General features: G+C 42.9%; 1 protein-coding gene across 5 annotated transcripts in view; it reads left to right on the top strand.

The window, feature by feature from the left end:
* KCTD1 (potassium channel tetramerization domain containing 1) overlaps positions 1–27,390 on the top strand; it is a 370,048-nt gene that overhangs the window by 317,670 nt on the left and 24,988 nt on the right. For all 5 annotated transcript variants that reach the window (XM_085605723.1, XM_085605722.1, XM_085605724.1 and 2 more), the window contains one exon: positions 21,150–21,328. In XM_085605723.1, coding sequence (XP_085461849.1) covers positions 21,150–21,328 — 179 coding nt within the window. The remainder of the gene's footprint in view (positions 1–21,149; positions 21,329–27,390) is intronic.

Consider the following 27,390-nt stretch of genomic DNA (forward strand, 5'->3'; position numbering starts at 1 on the left):
TAGAAACTGGCAGATGCAGGAGTTCTGCACTATGCAAAGGTGATTGCACTCTTCTTTCTGCACATGCTGTATATTTCCAGCAGTGTTGAGTCTCCTTCCATCCCTTCACTTGTTTGGCACTGCTCCTTCACTTCTCTCTCCTGCCATTGTTCTTCCCCTCGATCGCGCCCTTAAGCAGCTCTCCTCACTTCCGTCTCTCTCTGAATGACACTGTCTTCTATGGTCCCAAGCTACTGGCTCCACCTCAGTCCCTCTTCCCCTGGGCTTGTATTTCAACAGGCTTCATGCTCACTTCTCATCAGGCTCAAAGTTTGTGCTGCGCGTACGATGAACATGGGGTTCCATTTTCAGTATGTTCTGCTCTGTGATGCATTTATTTTTATAAACTGGCAAAACCTGAAAATATGGTCTCGGCCATTCCTTTAGTCAAGCCCCTTCTGGACTGTAGATGGGGGGGTTAATGACCCCCCTCCCACCCCACCAAAAAAAATTGAAAGCTCTCCCCGGCTGTTGTCACTGACCTCTAAAGCCCCCCAAAAGGCATCCTGATGTGGAAGCCCTTGGGTCAGCGTCCTACCACTATTACCCCAGAAGCCTGGCAATATTGCCAAGTGAGCTTAGAGGCATGGGGTCATTATTTGTTCTAGTGCCAGTGGCGTAACAAAGGCCCTGCAGTGCGGTGAGCCCCGAGCTCTAGGAGGCTCCCTCAGCAGAGTGCCCTGACCCGAGTGCTCCTGAGTTAGTCCGGAGGGTGGCCCCTCCATGTACTTTGCAGGGGGCCCCCCCTTAAGTTTCATTACACCGCTGTCTAGTGCGTAGCTTTTAATGAACGAACACGTGAGAAGAACTAGCTGGCACTGACTGGTGTCAGCAGTCCTGCACAGCCTCCATTCTCCTTCTGATTGCTTCCTCCTTGCTACCATTTAATGCTGATCTGCAGTTGGGTGCAGTGTCTGCTGCAGCACCAGAGAGAATATTGGACTTCCAGTGGGAGACAGCAGGGCGCTGCCCCTGCGAGTAGGAGTCATTTGTCCAGGTGTAGACCATCCGCATCGAGATAATAGACTTGTATCTTTTCAGGCCGCTTGGTGCTGGTACTTTGTGGTTCACTGTTTTGATACAAGGAAATGCACCAAATGTGCCCTCTGGCCTAATTTTTACACTGGTACGCAGTTTGTGTTTGTGCTTGTGCTGTTGGGTGGTGATCGGTTTTCTAAAGCCTGTGCAGAACGCAATGAAAAAAGCACAATGAAATGTTTGCGAGCCGTACTACCCAGTTAAAACAGTTGTATGGTGCAGAACTCTAAATATAGGATGTATGTCATGTGCTCGGGACCTAGCATTGTCATTTTTTTTTTTTTAACTAGGCGCTGTCACCTGTTGCGTGGTGTATTTAATCCCAAACATTTCCTTAAATAGGAGCAATAGCTACTTGAACGGACTGCATAAAGCAATAAAGCAATGGCCCACCACATGGTGCCCAACATAAAAAAATAAAAAAACTCTCCAGTACAATGCCTAAAATATATTTCATGTCACTTGTCTACTACATAGCTCTGTGTGAGTTGGTAAACTGACAGGTATGTCACCTGGTACTTGTCTTTTTTTATGGTGCTACTGCAACAAATGATGGACAGAATGCTGAATGAATCAAACATTCACCCCCCAGTCAAGAGATCTGGGCTAAATCCATTGTTCTTTTGCTCACTACGCCACCCCAGTTTGGACCCAGCCATATGAAAAGCAGTCTTGACCCTGATCCTCGTGGGAACAGTCCAGGCCAAACTGCTAAGCCAGGTCCGGAAATAAGCATACTGGGACCAGAGGGTTTTTTATGGAGCATTACAAAAATAGCAGTGCCTTAAAAAATGTGTGCAGTCCGATAGCCCCAGCTTAATTGCTCAATGTAGCTAGCACACCAATTTCTTTCTGGTTCTTTCTCTAAGCCAGGGAAATTGCATTGTGCCATTTGGTAACCTCAGTCAGCACTACTCCACCAAGTGCTTGGAACATTGTACTGCAATTTGAGTGCAACACCCACATTTCAGAATTGCATAGTAAGCCTTAATCATCTGCTCAGCTGCTTGTCGTCTCATGTACCACTTTAACACAGTGGTGATATTTTGCAGCAATAATTGTTTCAAAGCCAGTTTTTGACAATTAAATGGTCACCCAAATTGAACTTACGCATTGCAATGAACTAAACTGAATGAAAATGCTGTGTCGTTGGGTTACAAGAAACTAGGACTTCGTATGCAAAAAACAAGTTTCAGTACAGCGTTCGGCCTAAATTTTAAAACTGACTTTCAGATTTGCCATTTCACAACTTCTTTAATAACCAGGATGTATATCAGCCCTTACAGCTGTAACGAAAAGCCATTATGTAGATATGATGGTCTAGTTTAAGCCTGTCAAAAAAATGTATTGGATTGAATAAGTATGTTGCAGTGCTTTGTGGTATGAAAAAGATGGGTGATTCCTAGCTGGCTATGTGGCTAACCGAAGACATTAACTAAGAACCCTCTAAAGGCGTTGGGCACGTTTGACTGAGGATGTGGCCTAATGTATGTAGTCCAGGGCCCTGTGCCTGGCCTGCATAAATAAAGCCTTCCGCGCTAGGGGACTGAAATCCGAAATCTACAAATAGCTATTTATTTCGGCATCCTTATCCTGTCCGATTAGCAATAATACATTTCATGATACTCGTTAGCCCAGAACAATCATGTTTGCCTTTAAACAAAAATGGCTACCAAACGTTCTACGCATTTCCCAAAGGGGATCACATGGCTGTCATCAGATTTACTATGTTTCTGCATGGGCTTTCATTTAACAATTCAATGCATTCTGGGGCTTGAAAACCTTATTTGAGCCATTTGGAAGGGAAACCTGGACTGCAATGTGGTGTCCCCAACGACATGGAGTTATCTAGTAATGTTTGGATCTGTGAACTTGAAATAGTCCCATAACCATTGGTCCCGTGGTGCACTGTGGGTATTCCTTTGAGTGGATGCCTTACACAAGTTTTTGATGCCCCCAAGCGGTTGTGTACATTCACAGAGAATTAATCCTCAGTGGTAATAACCATTTTGAAGGAGAATGATATAATAGGTGATCAGGTTTATCCTGCAGCGTCCTTTGATGCTCTATGCGCGCCCTGCTCTTACCCTTTTAGTCTTGCTGCCTTTACATCCAGGTGAATGGGGCTATCAGCCGAATAAATACAAAAAGGGTGACAGAACTTACTACAGAAAATTTGACTATTTGTATCTGTTTTAAAGACCTTTAAAACGATTAAACAACCAAGTGGAGTAAAAGATAAAACCAAGAGCAGAGGGTATCCGAGAACAGCGGCTTTGTCAACCTCCTTGTCGGCTCTGCTGCTTGTTGTCATTGTCTGCATCTCATCCTGCGGTGGAGCAAGTATGTTGCAAGAAGGGAAGCTGTCAGGGCATGCACATATCTCCATCAGCAGACTACCGAGGATACCCCATCTCCTCTGCAGATATAGCATTGCTGGCTGGCAAGGAGCTCGTGCTTGTTAGATTACACAAGGCCACCTTTGCCGCTCCATTCTGACATTCTCACGTTGGTGGGTCCTTTGTATGTGCCCGAGTCCTGTGCAGTGGTGGTGATTAGATATGCAAGATCCCATGCAGCCACCAAGGTGATTTTCAGTAGCTTGCGGTCCCCGGCCCTTCTTGCCCCAGTCTGACCTCATGGTAGAGGCAAGTGTTGGGAACTGTAGCCAGCGCCTACTTCAGCTTGGCACCACTTCGTTGTCTGTAACTTTGTTTTTAAAGCTAGCCTCCACGGTTTATTTTTCAATCAAATGTGAGGCCATTAATAATAATTTCCAACACTTGTATTTTTGATTTTTCACTTGCACTAATCTTCATGTTGACATTTAGGTCAGGACAAGCAATGTAGTGCTACTTAAGATCTGATGAATGATGATTGTACGTTTGGGGGCATTAAGTTGTGTATGTTTTAGGCTAATTTGCTTACTTTGGGAAAACCTTTTGCCCATTCTTTAAACCCTGAACATTATTTCAAGAATGTAATCTGCCCAATATGATGTAAATTTAGCACATTAGGAAAATATATTACTCTGACAGATCCCCCCCCCCCCCCCAAAATCTCATGTAAAATGGTCTTTAAATCATTTCCATACTAACTTTCCTTTTGGTTGCTTTTTATCCTATGTGGCTGTGTTTGTCTTGTTTTGCTTCTCTGTCTCTAATGAACATTCTGATTGTACACATGAAATAGTTTGCCTGTGCACAGGCATGAACATTCATGTGCAAGCCCCTCCCACAGTGAAACGACTTTCTTGCATATTTGCCTATGAAAAGTAGGACAGTCCGATTACGAAAAAGTCTGGTCACAAACATTGAACTGTTGCGCAAGTTGTGGCATGGCAGGCTTTGTGATGTGGAAATGTATAGGTGGAGTCCTTGGCTTAGGAAGGAAGTGGCTCTAACTTTGCACATGACTAGGTAAAATCACAATTGAAAGAAAAGATTCAGTGGTTAAGGTGTAAGCCCGTTGGCACTGCAGTCCTGCCGAACTGGAGTTTACGGGATTGTTTCCGCTTAACCCCCTTCCACCTCCTTCCTTGAGGCATACACTAATTCTGTTCGTCTCATATTTGAAAATTCATTACCTGTTGATTTGCATTGAATGTATCCCTATGAGTCATTGTGCTTCTTGACACTTTGCGTGTATTCACTTTATGCCACTGGTTTCCAGTGCCTCCATTGTGACACCCTAAAATGTTGCTCATTGTTCAATTTATTTTTTCTCTGAGGGCAGCACTATGTGGGTTCTTTGGTTTTATCAGTTTATTATACTGCTGGTAAAAGAAAACAATGGGACCCTGATATTAGCACACACCAGCCTCTAATTACAGTGATGTAGAAACCCCACCGCCTCGGTCTCCTAAGCACATCTTCCTCCCTCTGTTCCAAGGCTCTCCTCATAGCCACCCAAGTCTGACACAGGTTGAACCCAGTATGGGTCAGAATTGCCCTATCTTGCTCTACAGCACCCTTGGTGCGTATGTAACCTACGACTTGGCATGAGCAGCAGCAGGTTCTGGCCATGCGCCAGACTTGGAACTGCTATCCGGACTGAGGAGCTGGCTGTCTGCTCAGGCTCCTACACTAAACAAACAAGCCAGTGTGGGATTGACCCCAACAAAAGGGCCAGGTGCAGCCACTGGGAACACTTGAATGCTTAAGCAGCAGCATTTCAACAGTGTCACAGCCAGATTGGGGTCGAGGAGGCAGCCCTCCTACTTCATATCTGGCTCTCCGGTTAAGATCTAGTGGTCTGCCTGGGCTTAACATATTGAAAACGAATTGAGTTGCAAGTCACTAAACTGGAGCAGTCTGGAATGGACAGCATAGTATTCGTAGCCTATTAAAAATTACTGGGTTATTTTGAGCAAGTGCATTGTGGTAAATATTTCTCCTTTACCGGGACTGAATTTGATACAGGAACATAGTAAAATAGCTCAATAAAATGAGAGGCAGAATCCGTGGTATTAGAGGTTCGGAATGGGCTTTATTCCATTAATTCGATTATAATCGGTTGCTCCCAATGTTCCGTCACCACGAAGGTTCAGGAAGTGAAGCACACACTTTATTGACAAGAAATGACTTTTATAGTACATACATGACAATGAAGTAAATGCAGTAGGCGTAACAATTGATAAGGAAAATGACGAGTTGTTCTGCATAACCAGAAATGGGTGTAATAAGGCGAAAAAAGGAACATAATTGGTTGTGATGTCATGTATAGGTGGATCTATAAGATAATACTTGGCATGGATGCGCGCGCAGCAGTCTGACGTGTAACTAGGGGGTGAAGGGGACTTGACATTTAGCTCTACATGTGGAGACAAGAAGTCTGGGGGGTCAAGTCAACCTAATCCCAAATCATATCTAACATCCTATGTTTAAAGAACTATGTTATTCATAAAAGAAGGACTCTCGGACAGAATCTATTCTATACTGACTGTGCGTGCATGTACAAGCGTCTAAGTGTCTACACTAAATGCGAGGGGGTAGGAATATTCCATGGTAACAAGGCTATGAATTACTTGCATGAGGACAGAGAAGCCGGCCTTTTGCTCGGTAACTGGAAGAATGTTTACTTAAGCTACTAGGCAGGAATGCATCGGCTGAGGGGGAAGCAGATAATTCGAAGGTGAAATACAGTTCTTGGCAGAGAATAGGCTGATGTCAGGCTTCGTGAGCCGCGCAGAGAATGAGACAAAGTTCATGGTCACAGATGCAGGCTCAGACTGGAGCTTTCAGAGGCAGAAGGCAAGAAGAGTTTGATGACAGAATCAGGGCCTACTTGCCTGGACTGTAAAATGGCATAAGTGAACCATATAAAGCCGGTGGCTTTTCATACTTAGGAATGGAATATCCGGCCTATTCATGGCGGATCTGACAGAGGACATGTTGACGGTGGACGCACATGTGTTTGCGTCTTTATAACTGGAACTGGAGGGAACACACAGGTACTTGTGACATGCACATAGAACTGTTGGGGTCCAAGATAGGGGACATAACTGACCAGAAAAATCCATATTTCCACATTCCCTCCTTGTCCCCTACTTGCCCGTTAAGAGATATCAATCTTCATTAATCCATTGATCTGTTCATATAGCATCATTTGTTCTTCTTTCTTCTTCCGTGACGAATGAAATCTTGGTGGTGGAATACACGATGTGGCACACAGACCACAGATCGCTGGTCCACATTGTAGACATAGACAGCAACTGAATAGTAGGAGAAGGCCAATACCTAGGAAGGATAGAACTCTCCATCCCCAGGCTGATATCACATTCCAAAACCAACTGGACCAAGTCCAAGTGCCTGGGTTCTGGTGCATCTGGCTTACAATCTTGTGAAGGCGAGTTATAGCTTTATATACAGATGGCGAATTTTCTGGTATGAATACGCAGCAGCTTGATCCGATGACCCTACAAGCTCCGCCTCTATCAGCCAGGATGACGTCAAGGACAAGACGATTTTGAAGCACAACAATCCGCATAGCAGACTGCTCTTCTGTTAAATTGCCTAAGGCGGAAATAGTTTCATTCACTACTGCTTCAAGGGTTCTAGTTAATCTACGTATCAGCTTACTATTGGTAACTGTACCTATATAGGGAAAGATGCCTTTATTGAAATCTACATACTTGTCCCATGCCGTCTCAGTATAATCGACAATTGGGAGATCTCTCCGCTCTCTATTGTGTACTAAATGAATATTTCTATAATAATCAGGAGGAGCTAGGAAAACAGGTGGCAAAAGGAATGCTATGTAGCAGGTACCATCCCAATCTAGAGGTAGACGCATATATGCAGTCTGACCACATATAAAGTAGGAGTGGCGATAAGCTCTGAATGAAGATTTGCCTTGATCACTGAATTCTACTGTAGTAGTGCATTGACTATGGCCCATATGTATGGAACCAACCTTTCTTACACACAATTCACCTTTTGCTGGGAATACTGACATGGTGGGTAAGACTAGCTCAACTTCGGATACGACATTTAGAATCATGAGATTAGGTGTAAAATTACCTAATCCATACACTTCATTTTCTAGATCAGTTCCTGTTCTTTTGGGGCGACCCTCCTTGTCAGGGTAGCAGACTTTGAGTAAAACTAGGTTCAGGTTTCCCCATATCCAATGATCTTGGTAAACTGCTGTGTCTGAGTCTATGGAATTGATTAAACTGAACCATGCTCCACAGGAGCCATTGTGTGTAAATGGGTGTGGAAAGAATGGCAGGACTCCTTCATAATTCTGATAGGGAGGGAGTCGGCCACACACCCAACAATTAGTAGCATTACTAGTCTGATGGGAATGATGTAACATACTAATGAAAGTGTTATTGCGCAGCGCAAGTCTATAGGACAATTCATGCGGGGGTAAGTCACTAAAAGAATGTTCTGCAATAACATTGTGAACATTTCTGGCAATAGGGTAATATATGTGCAACAACATACTGGTAATAATTATTAAAAGACTTAAGGAAAACAAAATTAATAATGTCCCTATACAATGGCTACGCAGTGATTTACAATACGCCTGTCGTTTCATCATTTTTCGCGACTGTTCATGATTCAGGTCTAGAGGATACATGTCAGAGACAGATTCAACCGCTTCACCTAGGAGAGGACTTAAACAATCAAACCGTCTGACGTCCTAGGCCTTAACTTAACTTTGTAAAGTTCGCTTTCAGTTTTTTCCACCAAAGGAAGTTTTGAATCAGTCTGTGAGGGAGTGCGGGGCACAATGTCTATATCCGAGGATTGTCCATGAAATTTTTTGATATGGCTTGAATGAATCCAGCCCTTGCGGCCCTCGATCTTCACGGCTGTTCTTGTGGTCAGCAGAACCAACTTGGGTGTCTTCCACCTGGGCTCCAGCTGAGTCTTTCGGTCGAAATTCCTCACAAAGACGAGATCCCCCGGAACTACGTCATGGGGTTTCACCTCAGTGTTGTCAGGAAAGGCTGCAGCTACCTGTGAACGACAAGATTGTAGTGCAGACATCAAGGAAGCCAAGTAATCTGTCAGCATATTACAGTCAATATCAGTTATTTTGCGTGGTATAGGCGTCCCCCACATATTTGGTGGTCTACCGAAGATCACCTCATACGGGGATAGCCCTGTTCGTGAATGTGCTACCATTCTCATGTAAAAGAGTGCAACGGGTAACGCTACTACCCAGTCGATACCTTTTTCTCTGCATATTTTGGACATTCTGATTTTCAGTATCTGGTTGTCTTTCTACGAGACCTGCTGCTTCGGGGTGTCGGACACAGTGGAATTTCCACTGATAACCTAACAGAAGTGAAACGTGTTTCATTAATTCGGATGAGAACGGCTGGCCGTTATCTGAGTGAACAACACGTGGTAAACCGTATCGTGGGAAGAATTCTCGAACCAACTGTTTGGCAGTAGTCGGGGCAGTGTAATCTGAAACCGGGTACGCCTCTGTCCAACGGGACAGAGCGCAGTCAACTACGAGAACATATTTGAATCCTCGACATCGTTCCATCTGGATATAATCCATCTGTAGGACTTCAAAAGGGTGATCAGGAGGATGAAATCCACCCTGTTCTACGGGAACACTTTTTCCTGGGTTGAACTGGCAACAGATCATACAGGTACGGACCTTTTGTTTGGCTGCTGCTCGTAAATGTTTATTAAACCAAATGTGTTGAATGCTGTCTAGCATAGCTTTTTCTCCTAGATGTGCCGGACTATGTATAGTGTTAATTATAACTTGGACCATTGAATCAGGAAGGAACCATACAGACTTTTCCTTCATCATCCATCCTTGGTCCGTTTGGATCCCTCCTAATTCAGTCCATTTCTTTATTTCGTCTGGTGTAGCATGTGTCTGTATGTCAATTACGTCAAGAGTAGGATCTTTAACTGTCATACAATGTGTCGGCATCGGGACTATTGTCTTTGTCATGTCGGGAGTTTGAGTTTGAGCAGTCTGTTTAGCCGTTCTGTCGGCTAGATCATTGCCTTGGGAAATGATATCAGTAACTTTCGTATGAGCTTTACATTTCATAATTGATATTGCAGTAGGTAGATGTATTGCATCTAATAAGGCATGAATGAGGGGTCCGTGCTTAATGTGGGCACCGTGGGAAGTTAAATAACCTCTCTCTCGCCACAGCACGCCGAAGTCATGTACAACTCCGAATGCATAACGTGAATCAGTGTATATGTTGACTTTTTTATTCGTGGCTTGAATACAGGCTTGTGTCAGAGCGATGAGCTCTGCGGCTTGAGCTGACAAAGTATTTATACGATTAGTTTCAATGACTTCAGTATCTGTTGTGACTGCATAAGCGGCCACTAATTCTCCTGTACTTGTTCTCATACATGAACCATCTACATAAAATGTCAAGTCTGGATCTGACAATGGAACATCGGTCAAGTCTTGTCTGGGTTTTGTCGTTACAGTAATAACTTCAATACAGTCATGGGCTAGTGGGTCTGTTCCGGTTACTGGCAAAAGTGTGGCAGGATTCAATGTGTTACAGCGTCTTATTTCTATATGTGGCTGAAACAATGTAAGTTCATACCCTGTAAGTCGTGCTATGGTCAAGTGTTGTGTTTGTGTTCTATTTACAAGAACCTCTACTGCGTGTGGTACTTGAACTGTCAATGGATGTCCTAACACTATGGCATCGCTTTGTCTGATTGCTAAAGCTGTCGCTGCCACTGATTTCAGACATGCAGGCAAAGCCTGAGCTACGGGATCTAATGTACTAGAAAAATAAGCACATGGTTTGTGTGCTCCTGCTTGATCCTGTGTGAGTACTGACAAAGCAGTACCTTCGCGTTCTGTAACAAAGAGTGTAAACTGTTTTCTGTAACATGGTGTTGCTAAAACAGGTGCTTGACATAAAGTTTTCTTTAGGCTTTCAAAAGCTTGTGTATGTTCTTGAGTCCAAGGGAGAACAGTCGATGTGGCTGCCTCCTGGGTTGTCAACTGAATGAGTGGTTTTGCTAGAAATGCATATTGCGGGATCCACTGTCTACAGTATGAAGTGAGGCCTATGAAAGCCCGCACCTCCTTTTGTGTCTTGGGTATTGGCATGTTAGCTATTAACTGAATGCGGTCTGGTGTAAGCTGCCTTCCCTCCTTGGACAGCGAGTGTCCAAGATAAATAACTCGCTGGACACAGAATTGCAGCTTAGAAGGGGACACCTTGTGCCCTTTTTCGGCTAGAAATTGTAAAACTGTCAGTGATGCTTTTTCACATTCAGGTTCGCTTCGGGCGGTGATCAGCAGATCATCGACGTATTGAAGCAGAGCAGTGTTAACTGGCATGTGGATACTGTCAAGTTCTCGTTTCAGTGCTTGGCTATAGATGCTGGGGCTTTCTGTAAATCCTTGAGGTGCGCGTGAGAATTTAAAGCTACGTCCATTTAAACTAAATCCGAACAAATATTGGCTTTCCGGATCTATTGGGACGCTGAAAAAGGCATTCTTGAGATCGATTACAGTGAAGAATGTCGCTTCGGAATCAATAGCTGTCAGTAATGACGAGATATCTGGGACCACAGGGAATTGTGGCACAATGCATTTGTTTAACTCGCGCAGATCAATAACCAATCGATATACTGGCGGGGCCTTCGGATCTGTTCGTTTAAGAATCGGTATTATCGGTGAATTACATATATTGGAGTCTGTTTCCACAACTACTCCTTGGGCTATGAGCTCGTCAATGATTTGTAGTAAAGCCACTACAGCATCTGGTGGTAACTTGTATTGTCGCATTCGTGGTAGCACCACTCCTGCCTTTAATGTGACTCGATATGGTGTAATATTCATGCATCCAACATCAGTAGGGCCTTGTGCCCATAGACGTGTAGGTAAAATCTGTAATCGGGGATCCATGTCTCTAGACACATAGTGACCTTTAAAATCACGTAAAAACAATCTTACTCCTTCCGGAGAACAACATATTATAGCTCCTAGAGCTTTTAACGTTTTTATTCCTAATAGATTTTCTGGACATGATTTAGTAAGCAATAAATCTGTAGTTCGGGTCAAAGGTCCTATCGTAAGTGGCAGAGGTTGTGACACTTCATTAACAATAGGTTTTCCTGAAAAACCAAGGGAAATATTCTGTGAGCCTGAGAGGGGTGCCCCTGGAACTTCACTACGTTTTATGGTCGTTCGACTTGCCCCTGTATAGAGTAGAAATTTTCTATCTTGGCCTAATAATTCACTATGTACATAAGGTCCTTCTTGGTCTACTGGGATTTCAATAAGGGGTAAGTCAACTTCCCTCTCTAGGCTTGTTCATGCGTAACGCTGATACTCGGGATATTCATACTGTGCGGTCTGATACATTTGTCGTGTTGTTGTTTGTGTGGCAGCAACAGGCAATGGGGGTGCAGCTGGCACAAACTGTATTGGCTGTTGTGCGGCTGGCATGGCCTGGGCATGCTGCATAGCTCCTTGTTCATTCTGATCTTGTCTGAGTGGCCGTGATCTTTCTTGTGTTTTACCTATGGCGATATTATGTTTTAAAACTGGACAATCGTGTACGTAATGGCCTGGCTTTTTACAATAATTGCATGTCCCTTTTACAGGTCCTGCTGAATCGGAATGTGTCATACCCCTTTTATGCCCTTCAGCTGGAACTGTCTGGGAAACTAACATTTTCATTTTCGTGTCTTTCATGCGTCTGTGTTCATGTTCTTGTTCCTCTCTAATTCTATTGTGATGGTACTGTAACATTTGTAACATTTGTGATGGAGTGTTACCTTGCCAGGTACTCTCGAATTTTAATACTCTATTCTTTACTGGGGGCAGAGCATTTTCTACTAATTTTGTTACAAACAGATGTGGGTATGATTCGCTACTTGCTTTTATGCCACTATTTATACCAAAACATTTTTCAAATCGGGCATAGTAATCACTAGTGTCTTCATCTTGCTTCTGCTTACAGGCTGAAATTGTACCCCAATCTTCCTTTTTCGTAGTTAATAAACGCGGCAGTACCTGTACTAGTAATCCTGGTAATGCCTTAGTTTTGTCCCCAAGCCCTGCTCCTGCAGTTCGGGCCTTTTCTTCAGCTTCTAACACTGACCATTCTATCTTTTGGTCTCCTACCTCCCACTCTTTTTCCTTGAGTTTTTCATAAATGCCAGCAGGCATCAATACCTTTAATATTGTCATAATGTCGGGGTAGGTATACTCTCCCATGAGTAACATGTCTTTAATTTCTCGGTGAAAACCCGCTGGGTCTTTGTCATGACTGGGTACCACTTTCTTCATTTGTAACAATTCTATTTTCGATATGGGCGTATATACAAATACGCGTTTAAACTGATTGTCCTCACCCTTTATTGGGTGCACTTCTCGTAAGGGATTCTGTCTATCTATGTGATACGTAGTTCTTTCCTTGACGGACAATGGAACATGTTCTGAACATACAAAAAGAATATACTGCTTTCTTGATTCTAGAATTTCTTTAATTAATTCAGTACCTGGACCTCTCCATTTATTCATAAGTAATTCAGTCAGTATGTCAGGCAAGGGACCAGGGTCCGAATGCTGACTCCGATATAGTATAATGAGTTGTTGAATCATATAAATCCCAGCTAACCTTTGTTCATCTGGGGTAAGATTCAAAAATGTGCGTACTACTGTATCATCACTATATTTTCCGGGACTGTCCACCCAATGGACAGCTGCCCTGGCTAAATCTTGTTCATCCATAGAATCGAGGAAATGATAACCCCTTCGTTCTCGGAGTAGTTTGTCGGCGGTTTGGAACGAATGCTCGTTAGACCTTATATTAATTATAGGTATTTGAAAATTCCTGTTATTATCTGGACATATCGGATGTATTGAGTCAGTATGATATCTAGTCTGATTCCTATTACAAGATCTTCCTCTACCTACATAGGCTATGGTGTCCGACTGTCCTGTGGGCAGTCCTGACCCTTCTTCCTCGTTTTGTTCGAACTCGTCTACCTCTAATCGCTCTTCGTGTAGGCGTTCTATTTCTTTACGGATCTTTCGGCACATGGCTATTATACAATTTTGTTTATCATGTCTCCCTTCTGATATATTCTGGCTCCATCTTGTAAGAATTTTCATTGCTTCCGGGTCTACCCCCGGTCGGTCTTGATTTCTGATCACACAGTTTATGAGGAAACGTAACAGTTCCCCCTGTATCTCTACTTTCTGGTATTCCATAGCTCTGTAAATACATTCTGGATCTCGCCCTGTTTGGACAAAATGATATATATTATCTAGATGCGCAGTCATTCCTGGTAACTTCGCTAAATACACTGCGGCTCGTCTGATACGCAATGATGCTAGGGTCATTTCGTCCTCCTTTCCAGGCACCGGGTCATATCTACAATCTATAAGAAGTTCCTTAAGCGCACGGGCACTAAGGAGTTTGGGTGTACGTGAATGCGCTGACTCTTGAAAAGTAAGTTTATTTATTCTGGGTGGCGTAGAAAAGATATTGGTAGCTCCTCCCGCGGCCCCATCTGGGGCGTCGGGTGTAAAAGGATTCGTCGAACGTGACACAGCAACTACAGGTGTGGACACAGCCATAGAAGTAGCTGTAGGAGCGGATACAGAAACAGATGTGCTTGCCGGAACTTGTGACTCGATTTGTTGCTGTAGGGATACGGGCACTGGATCTTGGCGTTGAACCTCCCTGGTATGCGGTCTATGTGGGGCGGAATTAGCATACTCGGGAGCTGCGTCATCTAAATATGAGGAAAGAAAAACATCTTCTGCGGTTCTAGGATGCCCCTTAGGATGTACCTTTATTGGGAACAATGGGGTTGGCAAGTCTTTTGGTGTTTCTGGAGTAGCCTTAGGTAATCCTTCGGCCAGAAGGGGATACATACCTTTCATAAGGGCATTTCTTTGTCTGTCTACTTGTTCTGATTTCACTCGGATACCTTCCTCAATTAATAGATTCTCTCGAACTTTATTGGAATTCTCTTTACTCTTCTCTTCCTGTCTACGTGCTTTTTCTGTTCGTCTATGTGATTCTTTACGCCATAATTCAACGGCGTCTTTCTGTGACTGTCTGACTTTCCTTTTCCATAACTCTTCCTCGACTTTCATGATGCACTCTGCATCCCAGGTCCCCGCTGTGGGCCACCTCTGACTTTCTGGTAATCCCTTGGTATAGTCTACCCATAAATCAAGAAATAATATAGCGTCTAAGCCATGTTTGTGATACATAAAGTGCCCTGGAGTGTCCCTAGGAGGAATAGGGACGGCTTCTTCGAGAACCCCTTTTCTGGTAGTGATCTGTCTTAATTTCGAAAAGAGCGGCATATTGAGAACTGACCTTATACTTGATTTTGACCTGATACTTGAATTTGAACAGACTTAATACAATAAACACGATAATGAACAGTCATTCATACCACGATATACAGAACATACTTAAACACTTTAAACATTAAACATTAAACCTTTAACTGAAACAACAATGATGATCGTCTGCATAACTAATCACCAAGCTTAATTCTCGACAATAACTAGACAATAACTAGATACTTCGGAATACTTCGGAATACTTGATATACTGCTAAACAGTACAGATACACTGCTAAAACAGTGCAGACCGGATTTGTGTACCCAAACCCGTCTTGACCGGCACAACCTATGTGCACGTCAGAAATGCCTCCCCAGCAATGGTACTCACCGGGTAGCTTCGGAAACGGAAGGCCTCAGTAACTTGAACTTGAACCGGACTGGACTCGACTCGACTCGACTCGTCGGACACTGGGCTTGACTTCGGACTGGTGGGTCTCTGTATACCTCGGATCTTGCTCTCTCAGCTAGGCTCTGGTCGGGATACTTCGCACTTCTCACCGCCTCGTCTGGGTGTTGATCGCAGTCTCAGTCGCCCCCGCTTGACCGGAGGGAGATACAGGAAATCCTGCTGGTACGCGTTATTGTCCGTCCAGCTGTGGCAGGAGACCGGGCCTGCAACGCACCGCCGGCGCGTGAGATGAGAAAGTGTCCCTGTTCGGGCGCCATCATGTGGTAAATATTTCTCCTTTACCGGGACTGAATTTGATACAGGAACATAGTAAAATAGCTCAATAAAATGAGAGGCAGAATCCGTGGTATTAGAGGTTCGGAATGGGCTTTATTCCATTAATTCGATTATAATCGGTTGCTCCCAATGTTCCGTCACCACTAAGGTTCAGGAAGTGAAGCACACACTTTATTGACAAGAAATGACTTTTATAGTACATACATGACAATGAAGTAAATGCAGTAGGCGTAACAATTGATAAGGAAAATGACGAGTTGTTCTGCATAACCAGAAATGGGTGTAATAAGGCGAAAAAAGGAACATAATTGGTTATGATGTCATGTATAGGTGGATCTATAAGATAATACTTGGCATGGATGCGCGCGCAGCAGTCTGACGTGTAATTGACGTGTAACTAGGGGGTGAAGGGGACTTGACATTTAGCTCTACATGTGGAGAGAAGAAGTCTGGGGGGTCAAGTCAACCTAATCCCAAATCATATCTAACATCCTATGTTTAAAGAACTATGTTATTCATAAAAGAAGGACTCTCGGACAGAATCTATTCTATACTGACTGTGCGTGCATGTACAAGCGTCTAAGTGTCTACACTAAATGCGAGGGGGTAGGAATATTCCATGGTAACAAGGCTATGAATTACTTGCATGAGGACAGAGAAGCCGGCCTTTTGCTCGGTAACTGGAAGAATGTTTACTTAAGCTACTAGGCAGGAATGCATCGGCTGAGGGGGAAGCAGATAATTCGAAGGTGAAATACAGTTCTTGGCAGAGAATAGGCTGATGTCAGGCTTCGTGAGCCGCGCAGAGAATGAGACAAAGTTCATGGTCACAGATGCAGGCTCAGACTGGAGCTTTCAGAGGCAGAAGGCAAGAAGAGTTTGATGACAGAATCAGGGCCTACTTGCCTGGACTGTAAAATGGCATAAGTGAACCATATAAAGCCGGTGGCTTTTCATACTTAGGAATGGAATATCCGGCCTATTCATGGCGGATCTGACAGAGGACATGTTGACGGTGGACGCACATGTGTTTGCGTCTTTATAACTGGAACTGGAGGGAACACACAGGTACTTGTGACATGCACATAGAACTGTTGGGGTCCAAGATAGGGGACATAACTGACCAGAAAAATCCATATTTCCACAGCATTCCTGAAGCTATTGGGAGTAAAAGTTGCTAGCTGTATGAATTATTATAAAAAGACTAAGTGCGCTAAATGGGGTTGGCATTGTGGACGTTTTACAGTGATAACTGGTGCAAGTGTGCACAACTGGGTTGTGCGCTCTTTCCTCCCCTCTAAAGTAGTATTTACATTCTAAGAAGTTTAGCAATGAATGTTCCCTCTTGGGTTTAAAAACGCACCATTTGCTAAAAGATTTCTCCCGTTTTTTAGGTCTCGCCTGAGCCAGCGCATGCGCTGCGAGACATTTAGTGAGCAGGTTTTTAAAGTGATACCAAAGGCTTTTGCCTGCCACCAGCTTATGGTTACGCATACAAGCACACGCGCCTCGCTCCGCCTCTCCAATCACTGCTGCGCACGTATCCCTCGCGTGCTTAGCACAGAACGCGTCAACGCGATCACTTTCGCTTTCTCCACGATCACAATCGCTTTCACGGCCGTTACTTTTTTCTATTTCTGGCTTCTCTTTTCATTAATTGCACTCAGTATTTTGTTATTTTCTTTTATTCCTTCAGTGACTTCTTTGACAAACAATCAGAACATTTTAATATCAATACGAGCTGTTTTACAAGTATCTAGCCATGTATTTGTGTCTCGGAATGCTCACTTGCTCTGCTGTCTCTGCCGCTATCCCTCTTTGGGAGATGAGACATTAGTCGCGGTGCTACGGCACTGCTCCCCACTCCCCTCACTTCTATTGTATAGTATTTAGCACGTCACGGCTTTACAAAGATTGGCTGTTTCTCACTGATTACCACTTTTGAAGAACTAGGTATGTCACGGGCAAGCCTATTCATAATTTCCCATGCTAAATCCTTTTCGCTGCTGTTCACTCAAGCGTGCCTCTTCGCCCTCTCCAACAAAGCGCCATTTTACTTTCCTTTCATCCCTTTCGAAGCGCCGTAGGCAGAGAACGTTCGCTGCTTGATGAAGTGCGGCAGCAGATGGCGTTATCGGCGCACTACAGAATGCCACAGACCGGAAGTCGCTGAGGTGCAAGGAAGGAGAGCCGGACACGGGTCACTCCACCATGTGAGCCAGGGGGCAGAAATACGGCTCTCGCCACCCCTCGCCTTCACTGATCTTAAGAACGATGTACCCGTTGCAGATATTTTCTGAAGAGATATTTGGATTTTTGGCATTAAACTGCACGGCTGTGTTTATAAACAGATCTTACGCTTGTTTTTGTTTGCATAGTGAGGCTCTTCTTACGCACAGCTGATGTGGAAATCTAGATGCGATTGCTTTTTTCGGTCCTGCAACCCATGCCATTATGTACATTTATGGGCGCGTGTTCCGGCAGTCATGGGAGTTCGTTTTGGGTGTTTCTACTCTCTCCATAGCTCATTTGCCCGGCTGTGTTTATAAATGGATCTTAGTTGATTCTGCCTCCTGCCCCAGAAATTTCAGCCTATGAAGTTGGGAAAAGTGTATGCCTAACACACATCCTTTGTTAGTCTGTTGGATCATTGGAATATGAAAGTTGATGCCTTCACATAAGCCACGAAGGACTAATTGTGTAGATTTTTTTTGTTCTAATACGAAGTGTAATGTATTTAGCGGCCCACTGAGTATTTTATGTGCTACGTACACATGTTTTTTTCAATGTATGGGAATACTTGTTATTTATTTCCGCCTTTATCTTTCTCATAGTGCCCTTTCCCCCTTCCGTGCCTAGTGTGATGTTGACCCCTGAAGGCCCCAGTGGTGCGTTCTTGTCAAGACCCCCTGCCCCTTGGAAAGCTCCCTCTCACAGGACACCTCTCTCCACAGACCCTAACGATCCAGTAGTCCATGTACTCTCCAGATGGCACCAGGTTCCAAGCCCGTGGCTGTAAACCCTTATTTTTTTTTATAGCGCTTCTTATCCGATGAAGCCTGCTTCTAAGCGCCCTGACTGTGGACCACTAGAGACAATCAGTGCCAGATTTAAGGAAAGCTACTGTAGGCAAAATCAACAGAAGACAGAGTTTGCCGAGCAGGGGCGGTGCATAGGATCCGCCGAACTCTACTGCTATAGCGCCTACACAGCTAGTGTACTGCTGTGAGCTAGTTGCCTCTCAAACAAAGGAACTGGTGACCTGTATGTTCCACACTAATATCAGCTGCATGAACCCACTGAGCTTTCTGGTATTTTAATCTGTGTCCTGCAGGAGTCACACAGATTTCTGCAGTAGGCAAACTGACCCACTGAGTTGTGTGACTGGGTTTAGAACCAGTGACCAGCAGGCTACACGTGTCAACATATTAACCATCTGCGTCGCTGTGCAAAAGTGTGAACCAGTGACCTGCAGATTACACCCCGGATACTTAACCGGAGCATTACCCCTTCAACCACGTGGTGCTCGCTGAGCCTACCTTCTTAGTCTTTTCCTTTCATTCTTTCCGCACTGTTTCTCTGTTCCCTTTGCTCTGTAGTCACTGTTTTCTTTCATCTTAACCTTTTTATTTATTTCCACCTTTCTGTCTCATAGTGCCCTTCCCCCTTTCTGTCCCCCTTTTTTTTATTTATTTATTCTTCCTCTTGACTCTTTTAATCTCCTTCCCGAGTTCCTGCCATTACTGGCTCTTGTCAGTTTTTTTTTAATTTTCTCATCCTCTATTCTTTGCTTGCTCTGTTCTTTTTTTTTTTTTTATCTTAGTGTTCTGTCCTTCCTTCTTTCCCCCACTCTTTATTTTCCCTTTTCATGTTTTTGTGTTCAATAGTGATGACGGTGCTCGGAGTTGGATACAAAGAGGAGGGCGGGGTCTATAAAAGAGTAAAGAACGGGGTACAAGTGCACTGCTGGCTATGTTACTCACTTTTGTGTAATGCACTTTTGTGACTTTCATGGCCTCGTAGCGCTGGTAAGGGCTGCCTCTTGCTATAGCTCCATAGCACCCTCAAAATCTGGCATCTGTTAATTCTCCCCTAATATCCGTCCATTACTCAAATTATAATTCACCTACCATGTCCCAATCTCTACTCTCCCGTTATTTATATCTGCCCCCCAAAAACTATAACTAACATTAGAACAGACAGGAAAAAGTTGCCAACACTAAACATTTTTTTATATACATTTTTATTTTAATAAGGCCATTCAATTAGACATAATCTCATCTTAATTATAGATAAGTTAACAAAAAAATGCTTAACACTTTTTTAATTATAACTTTACAAAATGCTGCACAGCAGCCACGCTGCTCCATACTATAGCTTAAACACATTAGCAAAACCAATAGCTCTGACTAAACACTTATAAGGTCCCAGAGGTGAGACCTATTGGCTTTGCCAATGCTTATTTTTTTGGGAGGGGGAGGTTGAAAATCATGGTAGGTCTTAAAATCATGCCAAGTAGCGATCAATGTTAGTTACTAGTATAATGTGTTTTACAATGATCCATTTGACAGTACATTTAAGGGCTCTACCTTAATCAGAGGTAGAACGTCATGCCCACCTACAGAACTCTTTAAATCTAGCCCTTTTTAAACAGTATTTAATTGTTTGTGTCCGTTGCCCCTCCTGGCACATGCTATATCGGGCAGAGTCTCCGTACCTCCTGGGATATCTCGGTCCTATTTCCAGTTGCTTCAAATTACAGAGCAAAGTCAATAGAAATAGGAGAAGGACAGCTAAATCAGTGACCCTTAGCTTTGTATGGTATTGGCAACCATTATTCTATTGATACAATCAATGGGAGTAAAAGACCAGTGGATGTCGCTCGGGGACAGTATACATGCTGCTTTCCATCCAGGCCAATAGTCGGGAGTGTGTCAGACATGCAGGGTCTCTTGGGTCAGTAGGGGCCCTAAAGCTAGGATCAAAAAGCGAGGAAAATTAAGGATGTGTTTCTGGTACACACCCTGCCTCACCCAGGGGCTTAAAACAAATTAGGGACCCTCATTTATTTGATTTTACGAATTGAGAACTGGTGTTAACCATTGGTACTGAGTTAATGTGCTTTGAAATTCACCTGTTATCATTGAGTATCCAAAAAGGTCCATGAAGTGTTTTATGTGGGAGAGTACCCATTCCAAGTTTGACTTGCATTCAAAAGTTATTTAACATAATTGGAAGACTTTACTTCAATTCCTTATTAAAATATATAATTTTAATCAAGTTCTGTTGTTTTTTATTTTTTTATTTACACTGCCAATACATGCATGATATGTGAAGGAGAATCTTGAAAACAATTAACCTGTTTTTTGGTTGGATACTAGTTTTTTAGGCCGGAAAAGTATTGCGTAAGCCTTATTTTTCGAATTTTAGTGTACTTACCTTGGTGTTCTTTTATGTTGTGACCTATGTTGGCTTGCTCTATTTTACTGTTTATGGATTTGGTTAGCCAGTCAGTAAATGTGCTGTGTTGGTTCTCCTACAGGACAGTCGGCCCAACATGTCCAGACCTATGATCACTAGATCACCGGCGTCTCCACTGAACAACCAAGGCATTCCGGCTCCAGCGCAGCTCACCAAGTCCAATGCCCCTGTGCACATTGATGTGGGTGGACACATGTATACCAGCAGCTTGGCAACACTCACGAAATACCCAGATTCTAGGTAAATATGGTTTGTAATTCATTGTTTGGATGAATGGGAATTGCACGTTTAGCATTGTCATTTGGCTCCTACTATTCCTTCATTAACATTTAATTTTCAATCTAGACTTCATCAAGTATTGCTACAGATAGTACATCGGGATTGCATTTATTTCCTACTGCTCCATTTTATCAAAATTCATACTACACATGTATTTAAAATCTTTGGACATTTAGCACTCCAGTGATTGTTTGTTCTTGGCTGTCAAAAATGATTTAAGTGCTATATAAATTGCGGCAGCTAGAAAGTTGTATGCTTCCCTTACATTTCCAGGATGCTTCTAATGAAATAGTATTTTCGTAGTCTAAAAATGCACTTAAACATTCCTTACTGACATGTAATTAGGTGTTATTTATCCTTCACGAATATGCATGTGTACGTGGATCTGTTCTAGTAATAAACAGCACTGGTACACGTGCTAAAAGATCGTCTTTAACACTGAAGGAAGGCCACTAAACAATTAATTTTAATCTGATTAATTTGTTTTCCTTAAATATTTAGTTTACAAAATGTACACCCAACAGGAAATAAAAAATTATTCCTCTTAATATAAAAATATATGATCCGACGGCAAACATTGTCCTGGCCATTTGTTTGAGTAGCTGGTTTCTGCTTCATCTTCCTTGCCCATATTCCCTGTATGTCCATATCATTACCCACTCCTGAGCCAGAGATGAAAAAGACTCTCTAGGTCTCCTCTGGCTTCGACTTCTCCCTACCATGTCCCAGATTTACGGTAAGGGTGAAAAACACCACCTCCGGTCTTGTACCACTGCCTTCAGTTCATGGTGTTGTACTTAATTGTTTTGAGCATTATTCTCCTTCAACCACATCACTCCTGTATTATTTTACAGTTTCAATATATTTTGCCCCACTGAGCCAATGGCCCTGTAGCAGATCTTGATGGCATCTGCAAATCTGTATGCTTGGCTTCTGGCCACTATACACTTTCATTAATAAATATACAGTTGAGAACCAGACTACTGCTAATGTTTTTACTGTACATGTGTCCCCACCATTTCCTATGTTAGTTTCTTCCAGTTACTACCTCCTTTTATCAACATCATGGCTCTCCTCCCAAGACCTATGTGACTTGTTATTCGGATCTCTACAGAAAGCAGTAGAGCGTTCTATACTGAAGCCGAAGTGGTTCTTCTGCATTGCCTGGATACGGCTCCCTCGTCACCAGCCAAAAACTGAATTAGGATTGTCTTGGGTGACTTGAAAACCATGGGGATAATGAACTTAAACCCAGGATTCTCACAAGGATAGCTGGTTATTCTAGCAATACCATTAGTTTCCCCACCCCTACTGTTGGGTTAATTGGCATGTTGGTTAGAGGTACTGTGCCCACTTTACTGCGGTTCCAAATGGAAGAGCCCACCTATGATTTTCAAGGTGAATTCTATGTAGCCATATCGTAGCCATTCTATTGATAGACTTGCATCCAGCTCTGCACCATTCATTAGTCTGTAAAATGGCATGTCTAGAAATGTTTCATCTCCAAGCTTCACATGCTTGGATTTTTTTCTTCTTTTTCTTTTTCTTTTGTTAAAAAGCCTCTCTGTTATAGATCCGCTTAGTCTTATTTTGGGGCTTCTTCGAGTACCTCCAACCGATCTAACATAAGTGACAACTCTTTATGCAAGACATTAAATGGAGCTATAGGAACCTTTGTGCTCTTACAAAGTCAATGATGCCAAATTCTTTATAGTATCGGAACTAACTCTACCAAAGTGTCTCGCACAAATAGACTAAGGCAACCATGGCAAGCCATGGATTATGCCTTTCGTAGACATTTGCCCTCAATGTCCCTGCTTCCACACATGCCCGAAACGAGTGTAAATTGTTGTGTTGCCCAGCCTCAAAGTAGAGATTTAAGCAAAGGGTGTGGACGTCCCAAGAACTTGCTATGTGGTCCACGAGCCCTTTTCTCACTGCAACGCCAAGCATGGTTGTTGTCTTCACACATAAAACTGGAGTCTCAGACTTGTCACTTTAATTGAAAGTCTCCCTTTGATACCTTTAGTACAGTGGCCTTGAGACAGTTTTAAAAAATATCCACATGCTTATGACTTGCGAGGTTAGTTGGCATGAAATCCTCTGAAATTTGAGACATTGAATCGGTTGGTAAATAAAATAAAATGGAGAAGTAGGTCGAAAACAAACCAAGTAGCTGTTCTATTTTGCATACATTTTCAGGGCATAGGACCCTCTGCAGCAGCTTTCAAATAGAAGTGTTTAATCCATGCAAGGGTATAATAATTCACAAACATAGTGCCTGGCACAAGAACAAAGATCTGATGATGGTGGATTAGTTGGAGTGAAACAACCTCTTGCGTGTCATCAGAACTGAACAAAGACTGCTCAGTCCTATATTGGCCGTCGTTATTCATATGTTCATTAGGTTCAAAACAGAATAGATCTGTCCACTTTCAAAGCAGGCACAACCAACTTATCCTGAGTGTCCCACTTTGCACCTCTGATTGGCATGTGTAAGACTTTCTGGTGGCGGTTATATCTTCACCAGGTAAACCAATGTGCCTAATAAACCAGACTTATTTTCCAGTTCTTATCTGTTGCTGTTGGAATTCCTGGCGCTACTCTGTTTTGCAGATATTGGTTATTGCAGCATCACATGTCCACTTTTGCAGCACTACCAGCAACATGTGAAAATGTGAGGCATCAGAGGATGAGTCCCAGCCATACAGTCACACCTCTCTTTCATCTAGCCAAATGATGTTTTAAATTATTATGCCGTGCTTTCCAGATAGATAATTTGTTACCGTACCTAAAGTGATGGGTAGCAGACTAATTTCTCTTTTTTCAGTAGCTGCTTGAAGGTAACTGCACTCCACTTGGAATACCAGCTTACCGCCATACTCTTTTCCACTGACGGGTGTCTTGCAGCCAAGACTACGGCATCAGAAATGCTAGGTGTGACGCACAACAGTGTCAAATCACAGTCAAGAAATGCTGGCAAGAGAAGACCACAGGCCTTCTTCTGTGAGCAAAGATATGAAATTCTTCTCCTATGGAAAGCTGTCATTTATCAACTCTCTTCTGCAGGAAGAAACTCAAGACTGTTGTTCAAACATCTTGCCACTGGATAACCCACCAACACTATGATGCCTGTTTGATCCAACCCACACTGGCCTGTGCTAGATTTGTGTTAAATATACTCTGGCCTCTCACTCGTCTCCATCTGCCCAGCCTACCCTTCTCTAATTTACCTGCTCTCTTCTCTCCCTATAGGTGTACCACTTTACTCTACAGTGCTCGGTTTCTTTAAAGGAATAGAGATTTTTAGATATGGGTTTTGACTGCCCAGCTGCCTAACAGACCTATTGCTACCAATCTGCATACAGTGGGCTTCAGGTTCACATCTTTCAACCACTGACTTCCTTTGACAAGCCTCTTTCAACCATTGGCTAAGGTTTGTGGCAATCATATCTTAATTCAGCCCAATGGGATATTGACCTCTTACTTAATACTATTGGCAGTTTGGGCACATTATTCTAATTCCATCCGAGTGCTTGCATTCAACCACATGAGGGATTAATTTACAACTCTTACCTCTCTTACTACCGCTACTGTCTCTCTCCTTTGGGCATTGCCTAATTTGCTAACACTGAATACTTGAGCATTGTAAACTCTGACCTTTTGGCTTTGCCAATGCTTGTTCTTTAATGGTGCGCTTTGTTTTGTGAAATCTGGGTCTTTTTGATTGAGTTGGAAATTACAATAATTCTTATGGAACAAGGTCGCAGGTTGGAAGTCACACTCCCGAAGAGCACAAAATAAAAGTGACTGAACATTGTCTGAAGAGTCAAACCTGGTTAATCAGTTCATGCTATGTAGGCAAGCTCTCTTCGAAAGAGGTTAAGCAGTAACCTGTTTGATTGCTGGGATTCACGTCTGATGTGTTAGTCAGAAATTGTTTGTGACATGGGATGTGAAATGAATTTCACAACGTTCATTGTAGGGACCAGCTGCAGCAGTCTATCGAGTGACCTGCACGTTACGCTCTCCTGTCACACGGCATCTCATAACTCCTACCCGGCCAAGCAGCTATCTGCATGTTGCATGTATGTTGCGCCTTTGCCATTCCTTCCTAAGGTGAAGTGCAATATCTATCTCCATGTGTCGTTTGGTGTTGATGAGCACTTGCACTTGATGTTTGTTTCAAGCTCTGATGCCATTTGCATGCTGTCATCATGAAGCAGACCCATCTGCGAACTTTGGTGGTCTCTATGGTTCTGTGTAAAATCCAGTGCAAGGTTACTATTTTCTTTAAAAGCCAAAGTGAACCTTCAGTGTAATGCTTTCGAATGCCTGGTTAAGGGTAGCACGGACCACTGTTGTGTGTGTGTGTAACAGTAATAATTATCATGAATCCACGTCATTATCTGACTAAATGACATTAGCCTAATTGGAAAAGCCTCTTGTTTAATTTGTGCATTCCATTTCTTTTCTCATTGTTTTTATATTACAAATGCGAAAAATCTGGTTTCTCTGCTGAAGGAATTAAGCTCATGAAATTGGCTGAAAACTATTTTGTTGGGTTTTTTGCAATTTGCATTCTGGGGTCTTAAACATTCTAAATGATTAGTTGTATGGAAGCCAGTGTGCCCATGTTTGTGGTGATAATGATATACTACTGTGCGACCCACAGCACAAGTTTGTGAACTAGCCCTTTAAAAGCCTTCGTTCATATTAAGATCTTTTGAAAAGCTGTGAGATTGAGGGTGGCTAATTCAGATGTCTCCTCCAAGCCATGCAATGTTGGCAAGATTGGGGCCAGCATATCTATATAGCCGAAGCTTAATGATGGCCCATAGTGAGCTATTCTAATGCTGTGTTGCCAGAGCTATGGCTTTAGGCAGCCTCATAGGGGGCAGTCTTATCCAGGACCATGAACAGTTTAAAGAAGACAATCTACTATTTAACCTCATCCGCGGCCAGAGTACGTGGGTGGAAGCAGTAATTTGACCTGGTTTTGTTTGAGGATTCAAGCAAAGTCTATGCTGACCTAAAGTTAAAACTACACTCTCCTCTGTTGCAAAGAATAGGGAACATGTAATTGAACCCCTCATCTGAGCAGAGCTCGACTTAAACCTAGTAGGAGAGAGTTTCAATTATCTTATCAATGCATTATGTGCCTGCCGTAGGGGAGGCATGTAAGTAGGAGCTGTTGAGCAATGTGGTTTATCGCTCCGGGATGACCATGTTGCAGCAGAGGTGTAAGCTGTCTGCTAATAGGGTTTAGGTTCCTCACTGTTGAGAATGAGAAAATGCCTTTTTTAGATGGTGAACCCTATTTTTGCTTACTGGTATTGTTTTTTTTATTTTTTTAACTCTGCACACTAGGGCACCTCTGAACAGTTGCTAGTTTGTGCTCTGGCCCCTCGATTATATCATGGCAAAATGATGTGCTAATCCCCAGTTGGCATATTTAACTTGTCAGTAAGAGCATAGTACATTGTGCCTGGAAGTCAAATGTCATCCAGTTATTGAAGTACATATTGTGCCAACCACAAAGCTATCTAGAAAAATGCAGTTTCATGCCTACATGTGTAGCCTGACTGCTGCAGCTTTAAAAACTGCAGGCAGGCCTATCAAAACAACTTTGTATCTGGAAGGATTCCTATTTTTCAATATTAAATAAGTCACCCCTATGTAGACCTTGTTGCCCACAAGGTTGTGTGACTAATATTTAAAAGTGGAACATATGAGACATTAAGGTTAGCATGTTCCTTCATGGCTAGCCCTCTAAGCAGTGTTCACTGTTTAGCGCTATAACTGTTCTCATGAGGGAAGCAAAAGTACTATTAAAACGCTCCTTTTGTAGCATTGGTTTAGAATAAGTCACAGAACCCGTTCAGCAACTGTTTTTTTTATATTTAGTGAAAATCCAATTTAATTGTGAAGTTGGATATTTTATAAATATGTTGGATAAGTAACTTTTAGAAAGCTATACTTTTCCTACCCGAAAACTCCAATAGCATAATTTGCACTAGCCT

Source organism: Triturus cristatus, chromosome 5_1, assembly GCF_964204655.1.
Source record: "Triturus cristatus chromosome 5_1, aTriCri1.1, whole genome shotgun sequence".
Taxonomy (NCBI): Eukaryota; Metazoa; Chordata; class Amphibia; order Caudata; family Salamandridae; genus Triturus; species Triturus cristatus.